General features: G+C 36.2%; 1 protein-coding gene across 3 annotated transcripts in view; it reads left to right on the top strand.

The window, feature by feature from the left end:
- Window positions 1-27,721, top strand: part of TTC17 (tetratricopeptide repeat domain 17) — a 138,470-nt gene that overhangs the window by 45,323 nt on the left and 65,426 nt on the right. For all 3 annotated transcript variants that reach the window (XM_025356229.1, XM_025356227.1, XM_025356230.1), the window contains exons 8-16: window positions 278-417; window positions 2,176-2,336; window positions 3,743-3,855; window positions 6,555-6,701; window positions 8,085-8,200; window positions 8,357-8,522; window positions 9,677-9,754; window positions 9,892-10,116; window positions 17,010-17,196. In XM_025356229.1, the coding sequence (XP_025212014.1) occupies window positions 278-417; window positions 2,176-2,336; window positions 3,743-3,855; window positions 6,555-6,701; window positions 8,085-8,200; window positions 8,357-8,522; window positions 9,677-9,754; window positions 9,892-10,116; window positions 17,010-17,196 (1,333 nt within the window). The remainder of the gene's footprint in view (window positions 1-277; window positions 418-2,175; window positions 2,337-3,742; window positions 3,856-6,554; window positions 6,702-8,084; window positions 8,201-8,356; window positions 8,523-9,676; window positions 9,755-9,891; window positions 10,117-17,009; window positions 17,197-27,721) is intronic.

Raw genomic sequence — 27,721 nt, 5'->3', positions numbered from 1 at the left:
TGTTCTAGCCTCTTGCCGAAAAAAAAAAATAATAATTAAATTGGAATTTTAAACTTCTACAGGGTACACCCTTTAAGGTTAGCAATACCTTCCAACTAAACCATCCTATAGTATGCCTTAATATTGTAGGGATCTGGTCACTGATCAAAATAATGGTCACTGTAGAGTAAGATGTAGGTGTGATCTCATAAATCATTAGAGGATTTGGACAGATGCAACCAGGCGATGGCTCACATTTTTTCCCCTTGTGTGTGTGTGTGTGTTTTTGTCTCTTCAGATGCTTGGGGAATATAACCACTCAGTGCTCTGTTATGACCACGCTTTGCAGGCCAAACCTGGGTTTGAGCAAGCTATAAAGAGGAAGCATGCTGTCCTATGTCAGCAAAAACTGGAGCAGAAATTGGAGGCTCAACATAGGTAATTGAGAGGAAAAATTTCACTGAAGCACTAGCACTATAGAACCTTAGGTTAAATCTGTGTAGGGGATATCAGTGTTAATTTGGTAATTGGAATTAAGAAAGAAACCTCTTCAGTACTGCAGGTCCTATGCTTTTTCTGTTATCCTGGTGGTTTAGCACAATTCAGTGGTTGTGTAGAGGAATATCTTTAATTGTGTGGATTCCTGCAACTAGAGACTATTTGTAGTAAAAGCTGTCATTTAAATCTTTATTGACCATTGATTACTTTTATGAAGTCAGTTGGGATGGGGAGACTGGGATACTTAGTAACTTTGTTGACTACATTTTTATTTCCATAGAATATACTAAGTTTCAGTAAAATCACTTACATGTGCAATAGTTGATATTTCTCCTCTTGGAGAGAGGTGGTGGCTTCTAGGGTTGGGCTCTTGTTAAGGTAGTTAAATGGGATCAAGAGACATTATTTGGCCCACGTGTTAATCATGATTGTGTGTTAGGTTGTACAGTAATGGAATTCTATTGTATTTGATCCTTGAGGTATAATAAATTAAAAAACATTTCCTTCAGTCAATAGGGCTAGTTAAGAAACTTTGTTAACTCAGAAGTGAATTTTTCATATCTCAGAATTAGCTGTAATAGTTGAGTTTACTTTGGTTAGTAGAGAATTAAATAGAGATTTAGAATTCATTAAGCTTTTGTATTTGCTTATTTTCCAATCTGTTTAAGGCATAACATGGTAGGAAGTAAAAAGGATGACAGCTTGCTTATTCATAACTGGTTTCTGTTATACCTGGCTGAGCTTTTCCAGTATCATGCTCTTAACTGAGCTGGCTCTATCTTTACACAATCTGTGTAGCTCCTAAAATCTCTATATGTTACAGTGTGTAATAGGCAGTATGGGTTTTGTGATTAAATGTAATCAGGCAGCTGATTTACTGAAATCAGGTGGTGAAGCATATTCCTTTCTAAGTATAGTTTCTGTAGTTCTTCCTGGCCTGTAACCAATAAGTTAGAGTATGAAAGCAAAGTACTGTGGCCCCTAACTCTTAACTTTGTCTTTAAGCAGAATCTAGGGAAAAAGTGAAAAGGAGGAAAGGATTCTAGAAAGACTTTGAATGTTGATGGAACTAATGCAGATTTTGTAGAGAGTAATAGAGTTGTTAAATACGTAAACTTGTATATTGTCATGTATTTTTTTATGGCACCTGAAAAATGCAACATACCATTTGATGTCATGATAGTTGTATTGCCAGGTGTCATGGCCGATGCCTGTAATCCCAGTTATTCTGGAGACTGAGGCAGGGTGGAGGGGAGGAATCACTTGAGGCCAGGAGTTCAAATCTATCCTAGGTAACATAGCAAGACCCAGTTTCTAAAACTAAATTAGCCAGGCATGGTGGCATGTCCCTGTAGTCCCAGCTACTCCTCAGGAGGCTGAGGCAAGAGGACCCCTTAAGCCCAGGAGTTGAGCCCAAGAGTACAAGGCTGCAGTGAGCTACCATCAGGCCTCCGCATCCAGCCTCGGCAACAGAGCGAGACCCCATTTCTTTTTTTAAAAGTGATATTTAAAGGAAGAATTTCACGTTTATCTTTTTGCCCTGTTATTATTGAACTGGTGGTACAGGGTTGTATGTTAAATAAAAGGAAAACACGCAGTAATTGTTGCTGAGAACCAGAAAAATCTATGCATTTAAGTGGGTTTAAAATTTTATGATTTTATAGCTCTAACTTTTTCCTGGTATTAAAAAATGTTAAGATCTCTCCAGCGAACACTGAATGAGTTAAAAGAGTATCAAAAGCAGCATGACCACTACCTGAGACAGCAGGAAATCCTAGAAAAACATAAACTGATTCAGGAGGAGCAAATCTTAAGAAATATCATTCATGAGACTCAGATGGCAAAAGAGGCACAGTTAGGTAAGTAGTGACTCCAAGTAATTGAAGACAGGTTAGGAAATTTGCTTCTTGCATGCTTTACTATCATAGCTTTCTTGTAGCCTTAAAGCAATGTGAAGTTGTGTTTATGACTTCCCTACATCTTGAAAGCATGATTCATCACTGTGGGTATACCAGGAGGCTTGGGGAGCTGGTGTGGTCCGCCTTGCTTTTTTCAAATTTACATTTTGAAATAAAAAATAAGTCTTGTAGATCCTAGAAATCTTAAGTTATTTGCCTTCTGTGCTCAACATCAGTTTATTTGTTTTTTTTTTCCGACTTTAATATGCATATCAGTTTCCTGGAGATCTTGTTGAAATGCAGATTATGATTCAGTAGGTCTGAGTTGAGGTCTGAGAGCCTGCCTTCCTAATAAGCTCCCAGGTGATGCCTGTTGCCGCGGGTCTAAAAACTCTGCACTGTGGTGTAACAAGGCCTTACACTAAGGGAATATAAGCCAGACCCACCTAGAAACAACCCATCCATACTCCTTTTTTTCTTGCTCTCTTAAAAGCAACATTTTACAAGTGAAATTTTAGACTGGAATTTTAAACCTGGATCGATGGATTAGTTTCAGGGGGTTCTGAAATCCTCTCGAAAATTATATGTAGAATTGTGTATGTGTCCAATTGTATTTTTCTGGGAAGAGGGTATATAGCTTTTATTAAAATCTCTTAAGCATCTGTGATCCGTAAAAATAGAACCACTGGTTTATAGGAACTTGGATTGGCATGAGAGCAATGATTTGGTTATATCTAGAATGTTTTGTTTCTAATTACGAGGGAGCAGATCTGACAACTGAACACCAGAGAATAAATTAATAGAATCTCTTAATTATACCTTTCTCCCTTGATAAGTATGTTCGTCAAGAAAGCTTCTTAACCTTTGACGCTTAGCTGTGACCATTTATAGTTTATTTTACAATTCTCTTAACACATTTTCTTTGCTATTATGAGAGTAAAGAGTATGCTTATCTTTGAAATTACTTACTGCCCAGTCTACTGAAACGCAACCAGAGCTCTTACATATGCATTTGAAACAAAATTATGAAGTATATAAAGCAAATTCTCTCCAGAAAGATAGCCAAAGTCTCTTAAAACAATGTAATCAATAGATTTTACAATCATAGACTATAATTGCTGAAAGATACCTCAGTAATCATCTAGTGGAGTCCCTTTGTTTTTATAGGCGGAAAAACTGGGACTTCTTAAAATGATTTAATTTGATTAACCATTAATGAATACTTCTCTATATAAGTACATCCTATATAAGTAGCCTGCTGGGCTCTTGAGGGATACAGGGTTGATACTAAATGACTTAGTCTAAGAAAATCACATTGGCATTGTTGACCTTGCTCATCATTTGTGTAATTTTCTTTCTTATTCCAGGAAATCATCAGATATGCCGACTGGTAAACCAGCAGCATAGTTTACATTGCCAGTGGGACCAGCCTGTACGCTATCATCGTGGAGATATCTTTGAAAATGTGGACTATGTTCAGGTCTTTTTCTTGGTCCAATCTAGTTCTTATAAACTTTTGCTTTATAAAGATTTTTAAAAACTTTTGTTTTTTCCCATGATTCTTTATATGTTTGATCTCTAAAATTTGTGGTTATCATTTAGATCTTTAAGATTTTGAGGCTGGGCACAGTGGCTTATGCCTGTAATCCCAACCCTTAGGGAGGCAGAGGCAGAAGGATCACTTGAGTCTAGGAGTTCAAGACCAGCCTGGGTAACATGGTGAAACCCCATCTCTACAAAAACATATATAAATTGGCCAGGCATGGTGGCTTGCACCTGTAGTCCCAGATACTCAGGAGGCTGAGGCGGGAGAATCACCTGAGCTCTGGAGGTCAAGGCTGTAGTGAGCCCAGATCATGCCATTGCACTCCAGCCTGGGCAACAGAGCAAGACTGTCTCAAAAAAAGAGAGGGAGAGAGATTTTGATGATCTGTTTTGTTTACGAAGTCAGATTTTATAGGGAGTACTCAGTAACTCCATGGATGCTTTCTCTTTCTCCAAGTACCATCTACATATTTATATGCACATGCATTTGATTCTTTTCTCATTTACCATGGGAGCTAGAATTGGGCTATTATTACTATTGATCTCAAAGCTTTCATCTCCCCACTTTACCTGTTAGAGTAAGACCTATTTAAAATTTGAGAGCAACCATGCTATTCGTTTCCTGAAATAATCAGTCCAATTATATTGCCTCAACCAGTACCACCAACAAAATACTCATTATCGACAGAAAATCTTTTTTTTTTTTTTGAGATGGAATTTTGCTCTTTTTGCCCAGTTCGTAGTGCAGTTGCCTGATCTCGGCTCACCACAACCTCCACCTCCCAGTTTAAGCGAGTCTCCTGCCTCAGCCTCCCAAGTAGCTGGGATTACAGGCATGTGCCACTATGCCTAGCTAATTTTGTACTTTTTAGTAGAGACAGGGTTTCTCCATGTTGGCCAGGCTGGTCTTGAACTCCCGACCTCAGGTGATCTGCCCGCCTCGGCCTCCCAAAGTGCTGGGATTACAAGCGTGCACCACCGCGCCTGGCCCAGAAAATCTTTATTAAGCACACTGCTAGGTGTGCACTTTCTCTCACTTTGTCTCTATATACACACATATGTGTACACACACATACACACGTGTACAATCCTAATCTATCTAGTTGGGAAGAACTAACACGAAAATATAATGATACCAAATAGTATATAATTGATGTTGAGTAAGTGGTACAGACAGCAAGTACAGCCAGAATTCTGAGTATCAAAAAAAAGGATTCAAACACTGAAACTTTTTGAGCACTGACATGATGCTCAAAAGAAATGTTCATTGGAACATTTTGGATTTCACATTTTTGTTGGGATGCTTAACAGGTAAGTGTAATAAAATATTCCAAAATCCAAAAAAATCTCAAATCTAAAATACTCCTGGTCAGGCATTTCAGAAAACTGATACTCAACCTATATTAGAAATAAAACAACATTTATTCTGTCTTAGAGAAAACTCATCATGTCTCTAATTGTAGATATACAAATTTTCAGCAATAACTAATTAAGATAACTAAGAGATTAGGAGACCATCTATAGCAGGACAAACCACAAAAACTTGGAACTCTTTAATCTGGAAAAATCCAGACTGCATTGGGAAAAAATAAGAGACAAAAATTAAGAAGCCATTTGAAAGGGGAAATAGTGATAGGGACCAAAAGCTTCCTATGAGTATTGTAAACCAGCTCCCAGCAATATCTTGTGTTTGGTTTCCAAGGGAAAGAATAAAGGAAGACCAGATTCACACCCTCGGGCATTATAGCTCCCTGTCTTAAAACCAAGCATTTTAAAGGGAAAAACAGGGATGTTTAAAAATGAAGTAGATTGAAACCCAGGTGTACCTTTTGGACTTTTTGATGGTCTCAAGACCATTTGAAGGAGTGTAGCTTCCAATAGACTATACTCATAAAATTGTATCACCACTATACAGTGAAAGAATCCATTCCTATTCATAAAGACCTAGAGCTACAAATTCATCATATTCATTCCTTTTTCTTATGTCTTTCCTACCCCATCCCATCCCCAGTCCCATTCTCATTATCTAGCAAGGTTTCAGAAATACACAAGCATCTTGTAAGTATATCTAACATTGTTCCACCTTGCTTTGAAAGAAGGCTGTATATGTTTGTGTTCTCCCATCTTCTAAGTTACCCTTTCACCCCTAAAACTTTCATTTGTAATTGATTGAATGCAGTCTGTAATCCTTAAGTGATAGTGATAGAACCCTTAAGAACACTTTCCTAAGTTCCCTCACTTCTACCCACACACAGCACACTAATTTTAGAGTGGTGAGCATTTTAGTGTAGGAAGAAAAGGGGAATAATGAACCAGATTTCTAAATTAGCTAATTATTAACCTAAAGAGACTAAATCATAAAAATGAAGCAGAGGGACAGGAAAATGGCCTATGCCATTTTTCTCATACTCCAATGGCAAAGTTATTGAAAGTTGCTAACTATGTATTATTCATGAAAGAATATCATTGGGGCATAGCTCTTAAAATTAAAAGATCCAATTGCTTTATTACTGAGCTACTTTCTGATTTTCTACTAATTTTGAATATTCACTCGCTTTTTTGGTGTGAGTTAAATTATAGTCACAACTCCTTTTCCACTTTCAATTTGATTGAACTTTTTGTTTCATTTTCTAGTTTGGTGAGGATTCATCAACTTCCAGTATGATGTCTGTGAACTTTGATGTTCAATCAAATCAGAGTGATATCAATGATTCGGTCAAGTCTTCTCCCGTAGCCCATTCTATTCTCTGGATTTGGGGCAGGGACTCTGATGCATATAGGGTAAGTTAATAGAGGATGATGAAGCAGTTTTCTCAAACTGACAAGATCCATTAAAGCAGTGCCCTCAACCTCACTGATTAATATGGCCTCTATGACTGTTCAGATTAGTTCAGCAAATGTGTATTACATTTCTATTAAATGGAAGCCATTTTGCTAGGTAGTGAATGAGTAAGATGCAATTTCTGCCTTGAGTTTTTCCCAATCAAGTAGAGCAGAGAGACACCCTGATTTCAATTTAAAGCTTTATCCTCTGAATATTATTACCAACCTTAACAAGTTTCTAAACTTGACCCAAGAGTATGTTTTTATATACTTCGCTTGATCAGCATTCTTTTATTGAGCTCCCATCTGTGCTAGGCTAATGCTAGCGGTGTAATAGATAAGCCCCCTTGCTCTTCTGGAGCCTACACTCTAGTAGACGACATAGACAATAAACAAGTTACTACATGTGCATTTCTAGACTGGCTAAGAAAGAATTGTAGGTTAGCTGAGGCAGATACCAAGGTATGAGGACAGAGACTGTGATTTTTATTCACCATTAAATTTTCAGAATTTAATCAAGGGTTTAACAGAATTAAACAGCCACTTAGATTTAATTGTATGTAATATAAATCCCCCAAAGTTTGATGGCTTCAAGATTTAAGTTTAGTAAGCCTCTGGTACATCTTGTTTATATTTAGAGAAAGTGAACATTTTACAAATCATAAAACAATTGTTAAACTTTGGCATTGGCAAAAAAAAGACCTTAGTTTAGGGAAAAATAGTGTTCAATGCCAGGTTTTATAGGCTTATGTATGCTTTCAGGTATAAGTAATAAGCTCCACCTCAAATTAACTTAAACACAAAGAAAACGTGCCTATTATTACAGGAAGTCCAGAAATAGAATAAACTTCAGGTTTGGTTGATTCAGTGGCCCAGTGATGTCATCAGTGACCCATTTCTTCTTTTTCTTTCTTTTTTTTTTTTTTCTTCACTCTACCATCCACAGTATTGGTTTCATCCAAAAGCTTGGTTTTTTTCATGGTCATAAGATGACAGCCAGCAGCAACTGGAACAACATGATTTTTTGTTCATAAGTAACATAAGAGCCTAAGACTTGCTTCTGTTTCCCAAAAACCCCAAGCAAACCTCTTCTTGTGTCTCAGTGGCTCAACTGGCTTATACCCTAGCCCAACCCTGAACCAGTCTGTGATAAAGCAGGTAGAATTACTGACTTAGATTAATAATCTGCAGTAGCAGGAATATTATAGAGTCTACCATAATCTTAAGGTATTATAGTTTTGTTCAGTTATTGTAGTATATTTATATCATTTTAAAAGCTTCTTTAGCATATTGAAATACTGAATCCTAAGAAATTTATGAGAACTGTTATTTCTTTATCAGGACAAACAACATATTCTGTGGCCTAAAAGAGCAGATTGTACAGAAAGCTACCCTAGAGTCCCTGTTGGTGGGGAATTGCCAACGTATTTTCTGCCTCCGGAAAACAAAGGACTCAGGCAAGTGCTGATGGATTTGGCAAAGCACCTGATTCTGCATGATTGTCATCTGGCGGTTCTTTGAGAGCACCAGCCTTGGACTTGAAAGGTTAAGTCTTTATCTTGAAGTCACCCAAACTTTGAAAATATGAATCTTGTTCCTTTTTCTTGTGCCAGGATCCACGAACTCAGCAGTGATGATTATTCTACAGAAGAAGAGGCCCAAACCCCTGACTGTTCCATAACTGACTTCAGAAAAAGCCACACTCTGTCCTACTTAGTCAAAGAATTAGAGGTTCGCATGGATCTGAAAGCCAAAATGCCAGATGACCATGCACGAAAAGTAAGGCTCACTTAGGCTGGTATTTATTGCCGTCCATTCTGGGTGACTTCAGAAGCCTCTTAAATGGAACAAAAAATTGATAGAAGGTAGCTGTTGAGCTTTTAGTATATAAAATGGAAGGATAGAGTTAAAGACTTGGTGAATTGCTGGCAAAGTCAGTCATGCTCTTAAAAGAGTGCCAGAGAGTTCCTCGGGGCTGCTATACATAGATCACCTAAACAGTATTCCTCTAACTCAGAGCACTTCAAAGATGAGTAGCACAGAACTCTCAATTATCTAATGGAGTTGGTGTAATACAGGCCATTGCAACCACTAAAAGTTAGCTTTGCATCCTCCAGGCCCCCAGAAGTTTATATAAATTGAAAGCTTGAAGAATCTCTTTCTCTGGCCTTATCAACCCTGCTGTGACCTTATATGAGGTCCCTAGGAATTTATATTAATTTGATAATGACTCTGCAAACATTAGAAGTTCGGTTATGCTCTTTTCCTAAATTCCTATAGATTACCATATTAGATATCATTCCATAGACAAAAATGAAAAAAATTACCTTGTTAGCAATCACAGACCATCACAACCACCTTTTCTTTTTTTTTTAAGTTAATTTCAAAACTATAGGCACTTATGACTACTTACATTCGACAGACATTTCCTTAGGCAAGAACATTATGTGCCAGACATTGTTGTGGATGCTAGGAATACAAAGATAAACAGACCATGATCTGTGCCTTAGAGTTGCTTACGGTTACATAAATGCTGCAGGAACAATGAAGTAGAATAATGAGGATCTGGTATTTTCCAGGAAGGAAAGATAGTAGATTTTTATTACATCAGATATTGCATGCTGTTGTCTGTTGAATAATTTCTTCTTGGGTTCTGAACACTTAGGCTGACTTTAATGGGGTATGGTAGGTTACTTTAATGTGTGTGGGTATATATGTCTTTTTAACTTTTTAGTTAAACAAACTATTACATACATGTGAGCAAGTCAACACCTGTTGGTATGTCAATGAATTTATGTCATAATATGATTATAAATATTTGTTCAGATTAGCTGTTCCTGAGGAGCTCAAGAAAAGACTACCATCTATAGAAATTCTTTCAAATGTCTTCCCTGTTATTTTCAATTGAGTCAGTCTTCCTTTTGATGTTTCAGATTTTGCTTTCCCGTATTAATAACTATACTGTCCCAGAAGAAGAAATTGGGTCTTTCTTATTTCATGCTATTAATAAGGTGAGTCATTTACTTTAGACATCTAAAACTTAAATGCTTCTGAATTATAACTGAAAGTTAAAATGCACTTATTAAAAATCTTATTTAGAACAAGTACTGTATTCTTGTACTAACTGAAGTATTTTTGGATTTTGCAGCCAAATGCTCCTGTCTGGCTCATACTCAATGAAGCTGGACTATACTGGAGAGCAGTAGGAAATAGCACTTTTGCTATTGCCTGTCTTCAGAGGGCTTTGAATTTAGCTCCACTTCAATACCAAGATGTTCCTCTTGTCAACTTGGCCAACCTTTTGATTCATTACGGCCTTCATCTTGATGCCACTAAGCTGCTACTTCAAGCTTTGGCCATCAATAGCTCTGAGGTGAGGTGTTAGGGGTTCTCATAGCTCCGTATACTATGAAGGATAACTCAAATTTAGATTACAATTTGTATTTTTCTAGGGAAAGCATAAAAAATGTCATATTCTGTCTTTCACAGTAGAATTGCATTATTTCAAGAGAGTGTGAAAAAGCTTTTGTTTTATTTTGATGTGTTCTTTAAATTTTGAGTGAAATTTATAATTATACAGTTAAGTTTTTTTGGAAACTTACATTTAAATAACAATAACATAGCTGTAAAAATACACTGCCACTTTTTTATGTCAGTTTGAAACATCTGGTTTGTATTTTATCCTACTCATCACAGCATGCACACTGCTTAATATTACACTGTTTTACAACTTTAATTTATAGAAATATTTATGCCATTCAAGCCAGAGGACAATTCAAAGGTGGTTTTGATAAGAGTAAATAGGTACATTGATTTTTGTGCCCCAGACCTCTCACATGCAGCTTATGGAGTTACATCGGTGCTTTGTAGTTCATGGTTTTGAAGATACAACTTTTGTTTTTCATATTTTAACATCTCTGAAATCAGGATGGATGTTATAATTCCTGTCATTTTAGGTTTCATGAAATTCAGTTACAATAAATATACAATTAAATTGATTTTATACCTAATGTCTAAATGTTTATAGGTTTTATATCCAAAGAAACCTTCAGAAGGGATGTGCATGAATGGTTTAGGTGTATTTACGGTATCTGAAAACTGATTTTTTAAGGATGAGAAGAAAATATTGCCTATTTTCCTTTGAAATACACAAATTCACAATTGGATTTTAAGCAAAAGTTTACAATCTCAATATTATGTAACAGGTCACATTGCCAGAGAAGTACATCAAATATTTACCTAATGCTTACTGTGTACCAGGTGCTGGTACTGTGGGAACAGATGTGACAAAGTGGGAGTGGAAAGCGCAGTGCAGCGGTATTCCCTTGAAACTTTTCATGGTTCCCTTTTTACTGTTTTCAGCCAAGGGACATAGGTAGTATTCTTCTGAAGAAAAAAGACCTCCTTTAGTGATTGGTTACCTTTTGATATTTTAAAATACTAAAATTTTAGTTGTTAAATACCATGGTGCTACAATAAGAATAAAAAGATAAATTAATGGCTCAGGGTGAGTACCCCAAAAATATACCTTTTTTTTGCTTTGAGACAGAGTCTTGCTCTGTTGCCCAGGCTGGAGTGCAGTGGCGTGATCATGACTCACTGCAGCCTCCACCTCCTAGGCTCAAGTAGTGCACCCACCTCAGCCTCCCTAGTAGCTGGGACTACAGGCATGTGCCACCACCTATGGCTGATTTTTGTATTTTTTTGTAGAGATGGGGTTTCACCATGTTGGCAAGGCTGGTCTTGAACACCCGAGCTCAAGCAATCCTGCCATCTCGGCCTTCAAAAATGATGGGATTACAGGCATGCGCCACCACACCCCGCCCCAAAAATGTACCTTAATCAACACCCTCTTCCCAACTATCAATGTTTGGAAATTCTTCCTTATAAGCATGTCTTCTATACAAATATTTCATAATGTTTCAATTCTACTGTACAGGTGATCTCTAAAAAATTTATTCCTACCTAATTTTAAAGCCATCAATTTAAATGGTTGTGTAAAGGACCAATGAATTGATACGCCACAACCTACTTTTCTGTTGTTGCATGTTTAGGTTGCTAACAGTACTTAGCTGTTATCATTGATGGTTTTCTGCAAAGGCCTTAAAAGATTGTTAACAGTGGAATTACTAAATCAATAAGAGAATGAATATTTTGATGGCTCTGGAACAAAATACGAAACAACCCACTAAAATGTTTGGGCCAATATATATTGCCATGAACAAGGTCTAAAAATATTAATTCCACCTGTGTGTTTATTACAATTGAACAACTGAAATAACTGCTAGTTTTTTTGATTATTTACTAGAGCCAGGCACAATGCTAAGCATCTTACATGTAATAACTAATTTAATCCTCACAACAACCCTGTGAGATTGAATTTCCCCTTTAATAGATGAGGAAATTCTTAAGAGTTAAATGTATAGAATAAGGGATTTGTGGAAAGTCACGGAGCTTGGTTTTGAACTCAGGGAGATTGGCCACAGAGCAAATACTCTAGTCGTGTTATGCTACCTCTGAATTAACATTTATAAAGCAAGTTTGCTTGCTTAAAAATATCACTTCTCTGTTGTAACATAAAGTTTGATCTTGTGCTTGTTTTTTGTTTTTGAGACAAAGTCTCGCTCTGTCACCCAGGCTGGAGTGCAGTGACATCTCAGCTCACTGCAACCTTCGCCACCCAGGTTCAAGCTATTCTCGTGCCTCAGACTCTGGAGTAGCTGGGATTTCAGGTGTACACCACTATACCCGGCTAATTTTTGTATTTTTAGTCGAAACAAGGTTGTATTTTAGTAGAAACATGTTGGCCAGACTGGTCTCAAACTCCTGACCTCAAGTGACCTGCCCACCTTGACTTCCCAAAGTGCTGGGATTACAGGCTTGAGCCCTTGCGCCCAGCCTTGTAATTGTATTTTTAAAGTAAAAGTTTGTGTATATATTTTGTTCATTTTGGAATGTTATTTTTTAAATTTTGTGCAAACCCTTTGTATGATAAACTCTTTAACTCCATCTCTCATGTGTTAAAAATATTTTCCCTCTTTGCCTTTTTATCTTAGCATTTAAAAATTGACCTTAAGTTTGCCAGTCTTTTCAGTGTTGATTTCTGTTGTTAGATTTCAAGTGTTCTCACAAAACTGTTTGTTTTTGTTTTCTGTGGCTTAATCGTTGAACAGTTGATTCTCAGATTATATAAAGATCTTTTCCTGTGTTGTCTCCTGGCTATTTTATAGTTTTAGGCTTTACAGTTAGGTCCATGATTCATTTCAAGTTAAATTTTCTTTGTAGTGTGAGGTAGGGATCAGAGTTCATATTTACCTGGATATCCAGTTGTTCAGCTTCATATCTTGAGCAGACTGCCCATTTCCTGTTGAATTACCTGTCACCTTTGCCCTGAGCTCCTTTATTCAGCAGCTTACTTGACACTTCCACTTAGATGTCTAAAGGGCACTCTAGAACTAAAGGCCAAAACCAAGCTCCTTAACACCTTTCCAAATTTCTTTTTCCCAGTCTTCTTCATTTCAGGAAATAACAAAGCTATCTGTCCAGTAGCTCAGACCAAACACTTAAGGACTTCCTTCATACCTTTCTCCTACTCTCAGGGAAAATTCAATGCACTAGCTAACCTTGTTGATTCTGTTTTCAAAATATACCTCAGATTTTACTACTTATCATTGCTTCCACTGCTATCCCATCCAAACCATAATTATTTTTGTCTGGATTATTTTAGTAGCTTCTAAACTGGTCTCTCTGCTTCTGCCATTGTTCCCCAGTCTGTTCTCATACAGCAAGCAGTAAAATCCTTATAAAAAGTCAAATGTTGTTATTTGTTGGCTCAGATCCCTGTGGTGGCTCTCCATAGAACTCACAGGAAAATATGAGTTTGTAATGGTGTAGAAGGTCCTACATGACCTTGTTACTTTTCTGGCCTTGTCTCTGTCGAGTCATTCCTTAGCACATTCTATCCTAGCCTCACTTGCCTCCTTGTAGTTCCTTGAACATACTAAGCATGCCCCTACCTCAGGGCTTTTGCATTTTCTGTCCTCTCTGCTTGCGGTACTTCATCCCACCAAGATTCTTCATTGCTTGCTCCACCTCCTCAAAGTCTTATGAATACCAGCTTCTCAGTAAGTCCCTCTCATACTACTCTATTTTAAATGATGCACCCCGCCACCTAGTACTACCTCTATTTCTTCCTTCTATATTTTTCTCTGTCCCATTTTACTCGCTGACACCCCCACACAAGACTGTAAGGTCTATGAAGGAGCAGTTATCTTTCTTATTTTCTGCTGTAACCTCAATGCTCAAAACTATGCCTGCAACATAGTAAATACTCAGTACTTATTTTTTGGATCAAGGGATGAAAGTTCAACTTTTTTTCCAAAATGCTAACCAGTTTATCTCGGTGCAAGATATTTTAACAGCCATCATTTTGTCATAGAGATAGTTATAACACTTTGTTTCCTAATGCAAAATATAAAGATACATTTGAAGTCTAAGTATGAGATTTAATTTTGTATCTGGGTGTGAACTACTAAGTAATAGTTTGAATGTAATCTGAGCTACTTAGGTTAGAATTCCTTAATCTAGAATATTTTTTATCCCCTGCCTTGGTTACAGTGAGACATTTCTGATGATCTAACAGCCCGAATCAAAAACAGGTAATTGGATAAATCATAAGCATTGTTTTTCATAGGGATATATTGTACATTTTGAAAATAAAACATTCTTAGATCTTTTTAACTATTTTTAATGATAAAATAAATATAAAACATATGGTTTGCACACAAGCAAATGTAAAAACACTGTGGATATATTTCAGTTAAAATGGCCTAAACTGAATACTTTGGGCTGCTTATAAAAACAGTCTCAGCAAACAATTGGAAAACAGCATACAAAGTATGCTATTTACAATAGCATCAAGAAAACATCAGATCTAGTATAGTGGCTCACACCTGTGATCTCAGCACTTTGAGAGGCCAAGTGGGGAGGATCGCTTGAGCCTAGGAACTCAGTACCAATCTAGGCAACACAATGAGATCCAATCTCTACAAAGAAGGAAAAAAAATTAGCCAAGTATGGTAGTGTGCACCTGTCGTCCTAGCTACTTGGGAGGCTGAGGTGGGAGTATATCTTGAGCCCAGGAGTTCCAGACCAGCCTGAGCAACAGAATGAGGCCTTGTCTCAAAAAAAAGGAAAGAAAGAAAGCATCAGATTTCTAAGAATAAACCTAAAAGAGGATGTGCAAGATTTATATACTGATTACAAGATATCACTAAGAGAAAGAAGACATAAATACAGGTTGAGCATCCTAAATTCAAAACTCTGAAATCCCAGACGTTCCAAAATCCAAAACTTTTTGAGCACCAACCTGACACTCAAAGGAAATGCTCATTGGAGCATTTTGGATTTTGGATTTTCAGATGTGGGATGTACAACCAATAAATATAATAAAATATTCCAAGATGTTTAAAAATCTGAAATCCAAAACATTTCTGGTTCCAGGCATTTTGGATAAGGGATACTCAACCTGTAAATGGAGATACACATCGTGTTCACACATTGAGAGAGTCAATATTGCTCAGATGTAAGATCTCTGCAAATCAATTTATAGATTCAATTCAATCTCAGATACCTAGTAATTGCATATATGTGTTTGTGTGTTAATAAGTTGATTCTAAAATCTACATAGAACGGGACCTAGAATAGCTACACACACACACACACGTACACACAAATGGGGGCAGGGTAATGGGGAGGAACAGAGTTGGAAGGCTTTTATTACCAGATTTTGAGATTTACTATAATTAAATGAGTATGGTATTGATAAAAAGATACTCAAAACATATCAATGAAACATAATAGGGAATTTAGAAGTAGACCACCGTGAATATGGCCACTGATTTATGACAAAGGTGTACCTGTAGTTCAATGAAGAAAAAACATTTTGGTTTTTCAGCAAGTTAGTGCTGGAGTAATTGGATGATATCCCTATGGAGAAAGATAAGAACTTTGACTTCTACCTCACACCATACACAGAATTAATTGAAGTGGATCATGTACCAAAATATGAATGATAAAACAAGGTTTCTTTATGAAGACATAGGAGAAAGACTTTCTGACAAAGATGTCAAAAAGCACTATGAAAGAAAAAAATGATAAGCTGAACTTCATTGAAATTAAGAAATTCTGTTTATCTAAAGATACTTATTCAGAGAGTAAAAAAACAAACCATAGAGAAGATTTTTGCAATAAATATTTTCAACAAAGGACTAATATATAGACAGAAAATTCCTTCAAGGCATTAAGGGCAATCTAATTCTTTTAGATAGAGAAAAGAGCAGGCACTTCAGAAATGAGGATATCCAAATGGCCAGTGAGCTCCCAAAAAAAACCCTCAGCATTATTACTCATCATGGAAATGCAAATTAAAACCAGTTAGACACCACTGCAGCTCACTGAAATAGCTAAAATTAAAAAGACTGACAATACAGAGTCTCTGAATTCTCACACTTGCTGTTAGGAGTGTAAATTTGTGCATCCATTTTGGAAAACTATTTGGTTGCATCTACTAAAACTAAATATACATCTACCTTACAACTCATACTAAGTATATACTCAAAAAAAATGAGGACAATATGCCTATCAAAAGACATTTACAAGACTATTCATAGTAACTTTATTCATAATAGACAGAAAGTGGAAATAGCCCAACTGCCAATCAGATGAACAAGCTGTGTTACGTTGGAACATTACACATCAGCTTCAAAAACAATGAGCTACTGATGTACACAAAAGCTTGAATGAATTTTAGGTTGAGTGAAAGAAGCTACAAAAGGACACATATTACTTGTAATCATAGGAGAACATGCAGTTTGATTTCATTTATCTGAAGTTCAAGAACTATGATGACAGAAGTCACAACATCACAGCAATGGTTACTTCTGGGGTTGGATTGCCCAAGGCAACCTCCTGGAGTACTGAAAATATTTTTGTATCTTGAGCAGTGTGGTGGTTACAGGGATATATACATATATAGTTTATATTACATACTTTATATATTTTTTATCTTAGCAAAAAAAGTAGAAAACACATTTACATGTATTGTACAGTTTAGAATTGGCTGGTATGAATAAAATGGACAGTTAGCAATAACGTTTATGGGGTAACCTAAAAAGAGCCAAAAGCCATATACTGTAAACGTTTTGTAACTCCCAGAAAATAGTAGTTCATTAACATTTTGTCAATTTTTTTTTTTTTTCTTTTCAGCCTCTGACCTTTTTGAGCCTGGGAAATGCTTACCTTGCTCTGAAGAATATCAGTGGAGCACTTGAGGCCTTTAGACAGGCCTTGAAATTAACCACCAAATGCCCAGAGTGTGAAAACAGCCTGAAGTTGATCCGCTGTATGCAGTTTTATCCTTTTCTGTACAACATCACTTCTTCTGTTTGCAGTGGTAAGCAGCTGTTAAATGCTGACAAACTAATGAGCTCAGCCAGAGTTCCTGTTCTGATCAAAAGAACACAGAAAGTGATTTTTTGTATTTTACCCAAGGATTTTAGATAACTAGTATAATTCCAGACGCATAGGAAAAGATGTTAATTCCTTACTTACTATATAGATGCCTTAGGGTATTAAGGCTTAATTCTCTCTTAGAACTCTGGTTAAGAAAGGCTGACTAAAATACGTGGTATATTCAACTGGGATGGATAGGCTTTGAGATTTTTTTCCCTCCTTCTAAAATCTCTAGTGTTTTATAATAACTGACATTCCTGGTAAAGTACATTTTTCCTGTCCGTGAAGTCAAAGTATACAGTTTGAATCGAAGCAGTTCTATATACTCAGTCACTGAAATACAGTTCCTTGTCTTTCATTGAAGATGATTCAGACCTTTACTCTACCTTTAAAATAGTGACCCAACATTCAGTGGCATATTTTTCCCTTCTTCCACTCTCTCCCACAGCATATATATGGGCATATATGCCTGTGTATAAGTGTATCCACCTGGGTAAAGATAATGTCTAAAGCTGTTGCACTTTCATTATTAGAACCTTCTTTCTAAGAATCACATGATATTTGGTTCTCTATTTGTTTAACCTTCACTGTAAGAAAAACTAAACTCGTGAATTTTAACTCTCTGCCTTCGATTGGGATGGGTGCAGTTTACGTATGTGTGGATCCTCAGTATCTAGCCATTGTAGAGTGCACAGTGGGTGCTTTGTTAATATTCAAATTAGATTATAATATTTAATCACATGGATATTAGTTCAACTCCTTCAGTTTTGATATTTAAAAACAAAGAACAACCTGACATCCACTTATTTATGTGACTTGTCTAAAAGACATCAATAATTATTAGTAGATTTGGGACCAGAAGTGGTTTTGTTGATTCACTATACCAGACTGCCTTACAATTTTAATAGAATGACAGACAGTAAGTAGTGCTTGCCTTTTAAATATCAAAGCCGAGTTATTTACTGAAGAAACCAAGAATCTCCCAGCAATATAACTCTGTAGCTCAGTTGTGAATCAGTGTTGAGCACAATCTGAATTAAAGTTATTTTATGAATGCCAGAGTCCCAAAACAGTACAGCAAGGTGGTAGAGTGGAGTGGCTAGCAGTAGAATCTTACAGATTCATGTTTGAGCTGTAGCTCTGCCATTACTTTCTTTTTTATTTTTAAATTTTTTATATTTATGGATACATAATAGTTGCATTGTTCTTACCGTATGGTAGATACTGGCTAAAAGTAAGCCATTAGAAATTCATAGTGAATACAAGGTGCTCAGAACTTTAAAGGTGTAAATTGTGAATTTTTATCTTTTTAATCCTGGAAGATATGCTGTGGTCTTTTTGTTTGTTTGTTTTTAATTCTACTGCATCTTCTTGCAACACTGGTTTTTTAAATGTTGTGGGTTACCTAAGAACAACCTTATAAAAAGGATTTTACTTTTTCAATGAGCTTTTTATATTAATAGAATCTCTTATTTTCTTTATTTACTATCATCTCCCTCAACTCTGTTGGAATTTATTTCTGTTTTTGAGAAGGGTTTTGTCACCATATACATGTAGTGACCGTTTTCTAAAAAGTCTCCTCCTTGGCATTAATTTCACATGTTTTTTAGTATTTCAGTTTATTGAAATGTATTCTTAGTTCATGTCACTCATGTCAAGAGAGGGAATACAATTGTCTTGAACTTTTTCCCCAGAATGTAACCTCAACTGGTCCAGGAAACTAATAACTTGGAGCAGATCTTTCTCAGAGTTGTGGTATCTGATAGTCCAGAGTATTCAAAGAATATTATTGGGTCCAATATAATAACAATAAAAGAAAATAATTTGACATGGAAACAATTTTTTTATAATAGTTCTTTCGGAGGGAGCTCATCCATAAAAAATATTTAGCGCCTTTTACATTGTAATTAATGAATTTATGAAATTTACTTATAAAGTTTGCTCAAACTTACTAAGGCCAACAGAAGAAGTTACTTAATCCTGGGAAATATTCTGCAGTCTTCTTTTTTTTAAATTCTTCTGCATCTTCTCAGAATGCTGTGATCTTTCAAATGTCGTAGGTTACCTAAGAACAGCTAATAGTCTATTACTGCTGGTAGACTTAAAATCCTTCTGATATGAATTTGAAAAGAATCCAACATTTGCTAACACCTAAATAAATACTGTTACCTCCTAATGGATATGTATGCTATAGCATTTTCTAGGTTTAAAAAATCATTAGTAGTAGTGAAACAATTTCAATGTTGTTTTTCTTTGACAATGATTTTGAGTTGCTTGTTTCCAAAGTAATCCCATTTATTCGTAGTTACTTTCCTGAGTTGCAGCTTTGAAAAGCTAAAATGTGAAAGAAGCCAAACACCTTTATAGAAACCAGGAACTTATGTTTGAAATCTAAACAGTTGCATCTATTCTAGTTATCTCTGAGCTTTGCTAAATAATTGATTAAAACAAAGAAAAAAAAAAAACAGGAAAAACCCTCTGATGGATGATTAGGATTTCTTTACCTTTTGTGAAATCAGATGATTCTGTTTGCCATTTCCTTTTTCATTTTTGCAATATTAAAGTAAGTTTTATAAGTTATCTTGTCTGACATAATCTGTTTTAAGTTTTTATTATGACAATACAGAGGTTTCAAGAGAGTGACAAGGCTTATGATTCTTTTTCCATGTAATAGTCACAGAATTCATGATAATTGTTGGCCAGGTCACAGAATTCATAATTTTTGGCCAGGCATGGTGGCTCACGCCTGTAATCCCAGCACTTTGGGGGGCCAAGGTGGGCAGATCACCTGAGGTCGGGAGTTCAAGACCAGCCTGGCCAACATGGTAAAACCCCGTCCCTACTAAAAATATAAAAGTTAGCCGGGCGTGGTAGCAGGCGCCTGTAATCCCAGCTACTCAGGAGGCTGAGACAGGAGAATCAACCTTGAAGTTGAGGCTTGAACCCAGGAGGCGGAGGTTGCAGTGAGCTGAGATCGTGTCACTGCACGATCCAGCTTGAGTGACAGAGCGAGACTCTGTCTCAAAAAAGAAAAAAGAATAAATAATTATTTTTACAGCAACTATAGTACAATGTCTTAAATAGTATGACCTAGTGGTAAAGGGATGGGCAGTTTAACATTAGCAAGAATTTTGTTATTTCATATATAATCATGGAATTTTTTTATGCAGATTTTTAGTTTGTGTTTCTTGGAATGCCTATGCAGGTAATTTATTCTATTACTTTTAAATACTGTTTTGTTCAACTTAAAAATACACAATCACTATGCTAAAAGATTTTTTTTGTGCTTATAAAGACTTTATAGCTAAAACTATTGATCAGTGAAGCATTATTTATCTGACAGTGTTTTCAAACTTTTATTAACCTAGAAATCAATGTATTGGCTGCCATTTGTTAGATGCATGTGTTCTTATAGCAACTGTTTATCATCTTCATCTCTCCCTGTTTTGAATACAATTTCATAAATCCTAGTCTTTTGTAGGTAGTTTTATATCACTACCATTTCAAGGATGCTGTGAAGGAGAACTTAATGGATTGATTTTTTTTTACTTGCCCACTCTTGAATTGACTGTAAAAGTTAGTGCTTTCAGTTTCAATTAAACATCTTGTTTGGGCAGTTTTAAAATACCTACTGTTTTCCACATTTATAGGCTTGTCATTTTACAATTTTATTTAACTTACACAGAACTGAATTGGTTATTGTAGCAAACTCATTCTTCAATAACAACTTCGTCCTTTTAAAAGTAAAATAGAATCTGTTAAATAAGCTTATAATGCTTTTGAATATAAGCAAAGTCTGTGAAGTGCTCAACACTAAAAAAAAACAGCCTTTTTTTAATTGGAAAAAATAAAAGTGTCACAGAGAATGAAACTTTATGAAACAGTAAAGGTTATCTTCTCTAAAAAATGAAAAATAACTTTTAATAATAACATGAGCAAAATGATTAAATATTGAATCTGTAGAAGAGTCCAGAAATACATTGATATGGCATTACAACATGATAGTGGATTTTCCAAGCATTTATTACTGTAAAATATTTTTGAAATACTAATCTGCAAATTAAAAAGTTACATCTAGCAAAGATATTTTCTACTACTAAAGTAATCTAGAGTGTCTTACTATATCTTTGCTACATGTGATTTTACTTTGTTTTTAATGACCTATATTTATTATTTTTCTTATATTAGCATAAAACCAATGGTAAGTTCTATTTATTAGACTTTTATGCCACAAACAGCAACATTGATCTTTACAGCATATAATTAAGCATTAAACCCAAGATTTCTGAGCTCTGGTCATTTCTTAATTAATTGAGGCACGTGCCCGCTTAAAAAAATTGGCCCAGATCCTAAGAAAGTATGAATAAATGTTATGCAGAAGAACTCAGACTTTAATGTTTAGGTGTTCCTATAATTGTCTGCAAGTTTCTCTCTCTAATATATATTTGATAGCTTTTGTCTCTGGAGAAAAAAGTCGAATTTTCAAATCATGTTCATGAGATTTAATATCTATTCCAATGTGCAGATGGATTATCTTGTCTTCTCTTCACAGTGTTTCTATATTTATAGCATCTATTTATGTAAATCATATCTCCTTTTATAACTTGGTTCATTGTCTGTAGTTTTAGTCTGTGTTCTTCAACCTAAATTTTTATAGTTTTATAACTTGCAGCTTAAAGCAATTTTACAGAGTTCAGATGTCGAAGAAAAAGAAATCCTGCATTTGCTGCCCTCTAGTGGATTATCCAGCATATATACTGCCTGCAATTAAGGATCTTTGCTTTATCACTTTTTTTTTTACATTCTTTTGTAAGAATTAGTGAAGGTATCTGCTTTTTTAAAAAAGATATTCTTATAGACCCAGTTTTAATAGCAGTTCTTTTATAGGCAGGGTCTCACTGTGTTGCCCAGGCTAGAGTGCAGTGGCTATTCACAGGCTCTATCATAGTACAGCATAGCTTCTAACTCCTGGCTCAGGCAGTCCTCCCGTCTCAGCCTCCCAGACAGTTGGGACTACAAATGTGTACCACTGCATCTGACTCTTACAGCATTTTAAATATGCTACTAGTTAGGTCACCTCTATTTATTTCTGTAAAAAGAATTAAAACTTTGGTTAATGTATTGCAGATTTTAAAATCCTGAGATGCAGGTATATACTGCAACAAAACCAAATGTACTTCTGTGTATGTAATGTGTCTAAATGTGTTATTTCTTTACTTAAAAGGGCTGTAGTTATTTGATTAACAAACAGTTTTTTAACTTATATCTTTAACATGTATTTAACCTGTGATAGAGGAGAGAATAGGAAAAATAATTTTTGTATTTATGAACCTACAAGCAAAGGTTATGATTTACTCAAATTACAGTCAATCATTGGTGGAGCTGAAACTAAAATGTGAGTCCTCTGTCTTCCAGGGCCAGTGTGGTTCCTATGCATAATTCTTCTACCTTTAGCCAATCATAAATTATTCCACTGCCATGATTGAAAGATTGAAATAATTCATATTTGTAGATTCCTGGGACATTTTATGAAAGCGGTATAATCACTACACTTTTTATGTCATCTCTCAAAAGAGATACATTCCTACATAAAACATGGATGTAAACTAGATTATGGGGGGCAGTCATAATGAACCCCAAGAGCATACCTAAAATGGTCTCTCAATTTAACATATCACCCTGATCTTTTCTGAATCTTGCATCATTAAATTGCCACGTAGCCTTCTATTTTACATGGAAGATCTTATGGCTGTACTTTTGTAGTATTAGCTTAGTAGACAGTATTTTTCTTTTGGGATTTCCAGCATTTAGCTTTTATGAACAAAAGGGATATTTTGGTTTTTATAACAACTTGGAGACAGTATTATCAGATTCTGATGACCAATGGTTTTATACTTCAGCCCCTGAAAGACATTATATATAAATATTTGTTGGTTTTTAATGTGAATTTTTTGTCCTGCATACCAAAAAAAAAAATCTGTTTTATTTTAAAGAATGAGCCTGTTAGCCCTTGCCTGAGATCTTTTCACAGCTATTCATCCAGTCATTATAGGTTGTTAGCCTGGCCAAATAATATTTAAGAAATATGAAATTTGATAGAGGATATAATCTTCTAAAGCAACAATTTGTTTTCTTTCAATGAAAGGAAACTGGGTGTGGTTCATTCATTCATTCATTCATTCAATGAACACTTACTTATCTACTATATGCCAGTCACTATTCTAGGAATTGGAAACCAAACAGAAAATACCTCCAGCTCTTACAGAGCTACATTCTAGTAGAGGGAAACAGACAGTGGATAATAAACACAATCATTTAACTAGAAAGTGAGTGCTCAGGGGGTTGGGGTCATTAAGGAAGACCCCACTGAGAAAGTGACATTTGAACATAGACTTGAGGGAGGATAGAGGTTCTAAGCCATGCAGACATACAGCATAAAAGCATTTCAGGCAGAAAGAATAGCATTGTGGAGGCAGAGAGAATAGCATTGCAAAGGTTCATGCAAGAAATAGCAAGGAGGGCTCTCCAGCTGTGGTGGAGGTGTAGGAGATGAAAGCGGAGATAAATATGGTGGAGGATAGAGCCAGTTTTTTACTCCCTTGCAGAACATTTTAATAATTTGGGCTTTTCTTCTAAGAGAAAGATGTATGACTAGGAACTGGACAACACAGAAGGAGATGAGTGGTGGGCCAGCAAGCAAAGCTTCACCTGCATTTACAGCCAGTCCCCATCACTCGCATTACTGCCTGAGCTCCGCCTTCTCAGTGGTGGCATTGGATTCTCATAGGAGCATGTACCTATTGTAAGCTATGCATGCGCGGGATCTAGATTACACGATCCTTATGAGAATCTAAAGCCTGATTATCTGTCTGTCTCCCATCACACCCAGATGGGACCATCTAGTTGCAGGAAAACAAGCTCAGGGCTCCCACTGATTCTACATTATGGTGAGTTGTATAATTATTTCATTATATATTATAATGTAATAACAGAGTGCACAAAACGTGTAATGTGCTTGAATTATCCCCAACCCCATCGCCACCCAGCCCCCAGTCTTTGGAAAAATTGTCTTTCACGAAAGCAGCCCCTGGTGCCAAAAAGGTTGGGGACTGCTGACTTTACAGATTTTGAACGCAAGAGTGAAATGAACCGATTTACATCTTAACATAATTCCTCTGGTTACTCTGTTGAGAATAGACTAGTGGGATAAGAGCAGAAGCATGAAGATCTGTTAGGATGCTATTGCAAAAATATCAGTGAGAGATGATATCAGCCTGTACCACTGGGGTGGACAGGGAGAAAGTGAGAAATGATCATATTTGGGATATATTTTGAAGGTAGAACCAACACGACACTACTAGAAAGGGATATGGGAAATGAAAGAAACAGAGGTCAAGGGTGAGTCTTAAATTTGGAACCTGACCAATCAGGTAAATAGTGGTGCTATTTAATGAGATAGTCACGTCTGAGAAAGAAGCAGATTTGGGGAGAAAAACAAGTTTGGTTTTGGACATGTGAAATTTGAGTTGCCTATTAAGTGTTCAAGTAGAGATGTTGAATAGGTAGTTGGATATATGAGTTTTATGATAGGGAAGAGACCAGGATCGTAATTTATGGGTCATGGACATATGCATTTTTTAAGTCATTAGCTTGGATTAAATTACAGCAGTAATTACTATAAAAAGGAAAATTGGTCAAAAATCAGTTACTAGGGTATTCTAGCCAACATTTAAAGGTCAGGAAGAAAAAGAGCAATAAAGGATTAGCCAGTAAGCTAGTAGAAAAACCATTCAAGTATTTTATCCAACAAGCCAAGTGAAGAAAATGTTTTAAGGGGTTATCAAGCATATCATTATTATTGTATCAACATGCTATATCCTGAGAGATTGAGCTGGATGTGGGCAGAGAATGAACCACTGGATTTGGTGACATGGAGATTGTTGGTAATCTTGTAAAAGCTTGTGTGAAATCGGTTTTGAAGGAAGTGAGGAAGTGAGGATGGCAAGCAACTCTTAAGTTTTGCTATAGTGAAGAGCAGGAAAATGGGATATAGCTGGAGGGGCCTGTGGGATTGAAGGTATTTGTTTTTGTTATTCTAACAGTAGAAAGCACTGCAGCATGTTTCAGTAGGAATGATCCAGCAAAGTGGGAAGAATTGAAGATGCAGCAAAGGGCTAACTGTAGAAGCAGAATTCTTGAGTAGACAGGAGGGGATGAAATCTAAGGCACAGATGTAAGAGTGGTCCTTAGGAACAAGGATGATATATAAGTAAAGTTATAGGTATGTTGAAAGATTTCATGGTGGGACTTCTGATTGCTTCTCAGCAAAATATGAGGTGACTTGTCAGATGAGAAGAGGTACTGAGAATGTTGGAGATTTGATGAGAGAGGAAAGGCTGAAAACAGTTGTCTCAGAATGCGAATTAACTAGAGAGGTTTCTAACTTTGGTAACTGGATAGATGTCAATGTTGTTAAGAATGAGAATACAGAGGAGAAATCATCTATGCATTGATGATGTGCTGGGAATAGCAAGTTCGGTGATAGACATGTTCATTTGGAGATGCCTCTGATTCCCTCAGAATGTGCAGGATGTGAAGAAAATGCCAAGAATGGAATCTTAGAAAATACTAACATTTAAGGAACAGAGTCATTGAAAGAGTGACTAAATAGAAGCACTGGAAGAGCAGGGTCATGAGGTTTAGAAGAACAGAGAGTTTGAGAAGGACAAAGAGGACAATAGTAGCGTGTCCTGTATTGGTTCATTTGCAAGCTTTTAGTTGGTATTTTACTTTTAATATTTATGGTTTATTTTGATGGGCATTAGAAAAATGTTTAACTGGTGCATAAAACCTGTGATTTATGAAAAAATGGTAATGATTTTCCCTTTAAACCTAAATAAGTGTAAGATTAAACCCTAGATTCATTTTAAAAATTATATAAGTAATGATACTGCTAAGCTATGGAAAAGTCATGATAGTCATTGGTAAATAAATATACTGTGGGAAACTCTGGGTTTAACAGTTTAGAAATTATTGGTGCCTTCATTTTATCAAAAGCATTTTTTAAAATGGGGAAATATCTACACTAAAACAACATTAATAAATTTTAGAATACTGGAAGTATTGAAGTGAGCTCTCTATATGTAATTGAATTACTTTTAGAGCTGTTAGCATAGTTTCTAAAATATAGCTCATATTTTATTCTATTAGTGACTAAAATAACTTTAAAGCAAATAGGAGATGATACTAAGAATCATTCTTTTCTCTTTTTTTTTTTTTTCTTCTGAGGCAGAGTCTCACTTTTGTCGCCCAGTCTAGAGTACAGTGGCTAGATATCAGCTCACTGCAACCTCCGCCTCCCCGGTTCAAGCAATTATCTTGCCTTAGCCACCCCAGTAGCTGGGAATACAGGCGCCCACCACCATGCCTGGCTAATTTTTTGTATTTTTAGTAGAGACAGGGTTTCGCCATGCTGACCAGACTGCTCTTGAACTCCTGACCTCAGGTGATCCACCCGCCTCGGCCTGCTGGGATTATAGATGTGAGCCACTGCACCTGGCCAACAATCATTCTTTAAAAAACATATAATAATAATAGAACACAAATGAGGAAAGCTTTCTGAAAAAACTTTATTTGTTAGAAACATGAAAAGGTGGCTGGGCATGATGGCTTCACGCCTGTAACCCCAGCACTTTGGGAGGCCGAGACGGGCAGATCACCTGAGGTCAGGAGTTCGAGACCAGCCTGGCCAACATAGCAAAACCCCCTCTCTACTAAAAATACAAAAATCAGCCGGGCGTGGTGGTGCATGCCTGTAATCCCAGCTACTGGGGAGGCTGAGGCAGGAAAATTGCTTGAACCCGGGAGGTGGAGGTTGCAATGAACTGAGATTGCATCACTGTACTCCAGCCTGGGCAAGAGACTCCATCTAAAAAAAAAGAAAAAAGAAAAAAAGAAACATGAAAAGTTAATTGTGTATTTTTAATAAAATAGTAGAAAACCTTGATGGGTGATTGAAGAAATAGGGCGTTTCTCAGAAAGATAGTCTAAGCTCTATAAGCAAGAGGGGATCTGTTTTTTATAGTTCCCACTACTCATTGAACAAGGTATTTTTAATATGGTTTGTTGCTGCAGTTGTATTTCATTCTCCTGACAGGAAGTGAAGGGGACTGACTTCTTGTTATGTACATTTGTGTGTAGTGAGTTAGGCAAGTTCATTGGATGTTGTCTAAATCTTGAGTTTTCCTTCATCATTGTAGATGTTTTGGAGACATTTCAGTTTACGTAATGTTAAGCTTTGCCATCTTAGGTAGCAAGCATTTATACAACTCTTCTCCATTCAGAAAGATGATTCTAGCTGGGCTTGTGGGATGTGCACAGTAGTCCCAGCTACTTAGAAAGCTGAGGTGGGAGGATCACTGGAGACCAGGACTATGAAGCACTGATCACACCACTGCCCCCAACCT

The sequence above is a fragment of the Theropithecus gelada genome, chromosome 14, assembly GCF_003255815.1.
Source record: "Theropithecus gelada isolate Dixy chromosome 14, Tgel_1.0, whole genome shotgun sequence".
NCBI classification, from domain to species: domain Eukaryota; kingdom Metazoa; phylum Chordata; class Mammalia; order Primates; family Cercopithecidae; genus Theropithecus; species Theropithecus gelada.
The sequence above is the reverse complement of the archived record's forward strand: the minus strand, read 5'-3'. Positions and strand labels throughout refer to the sequence as shown.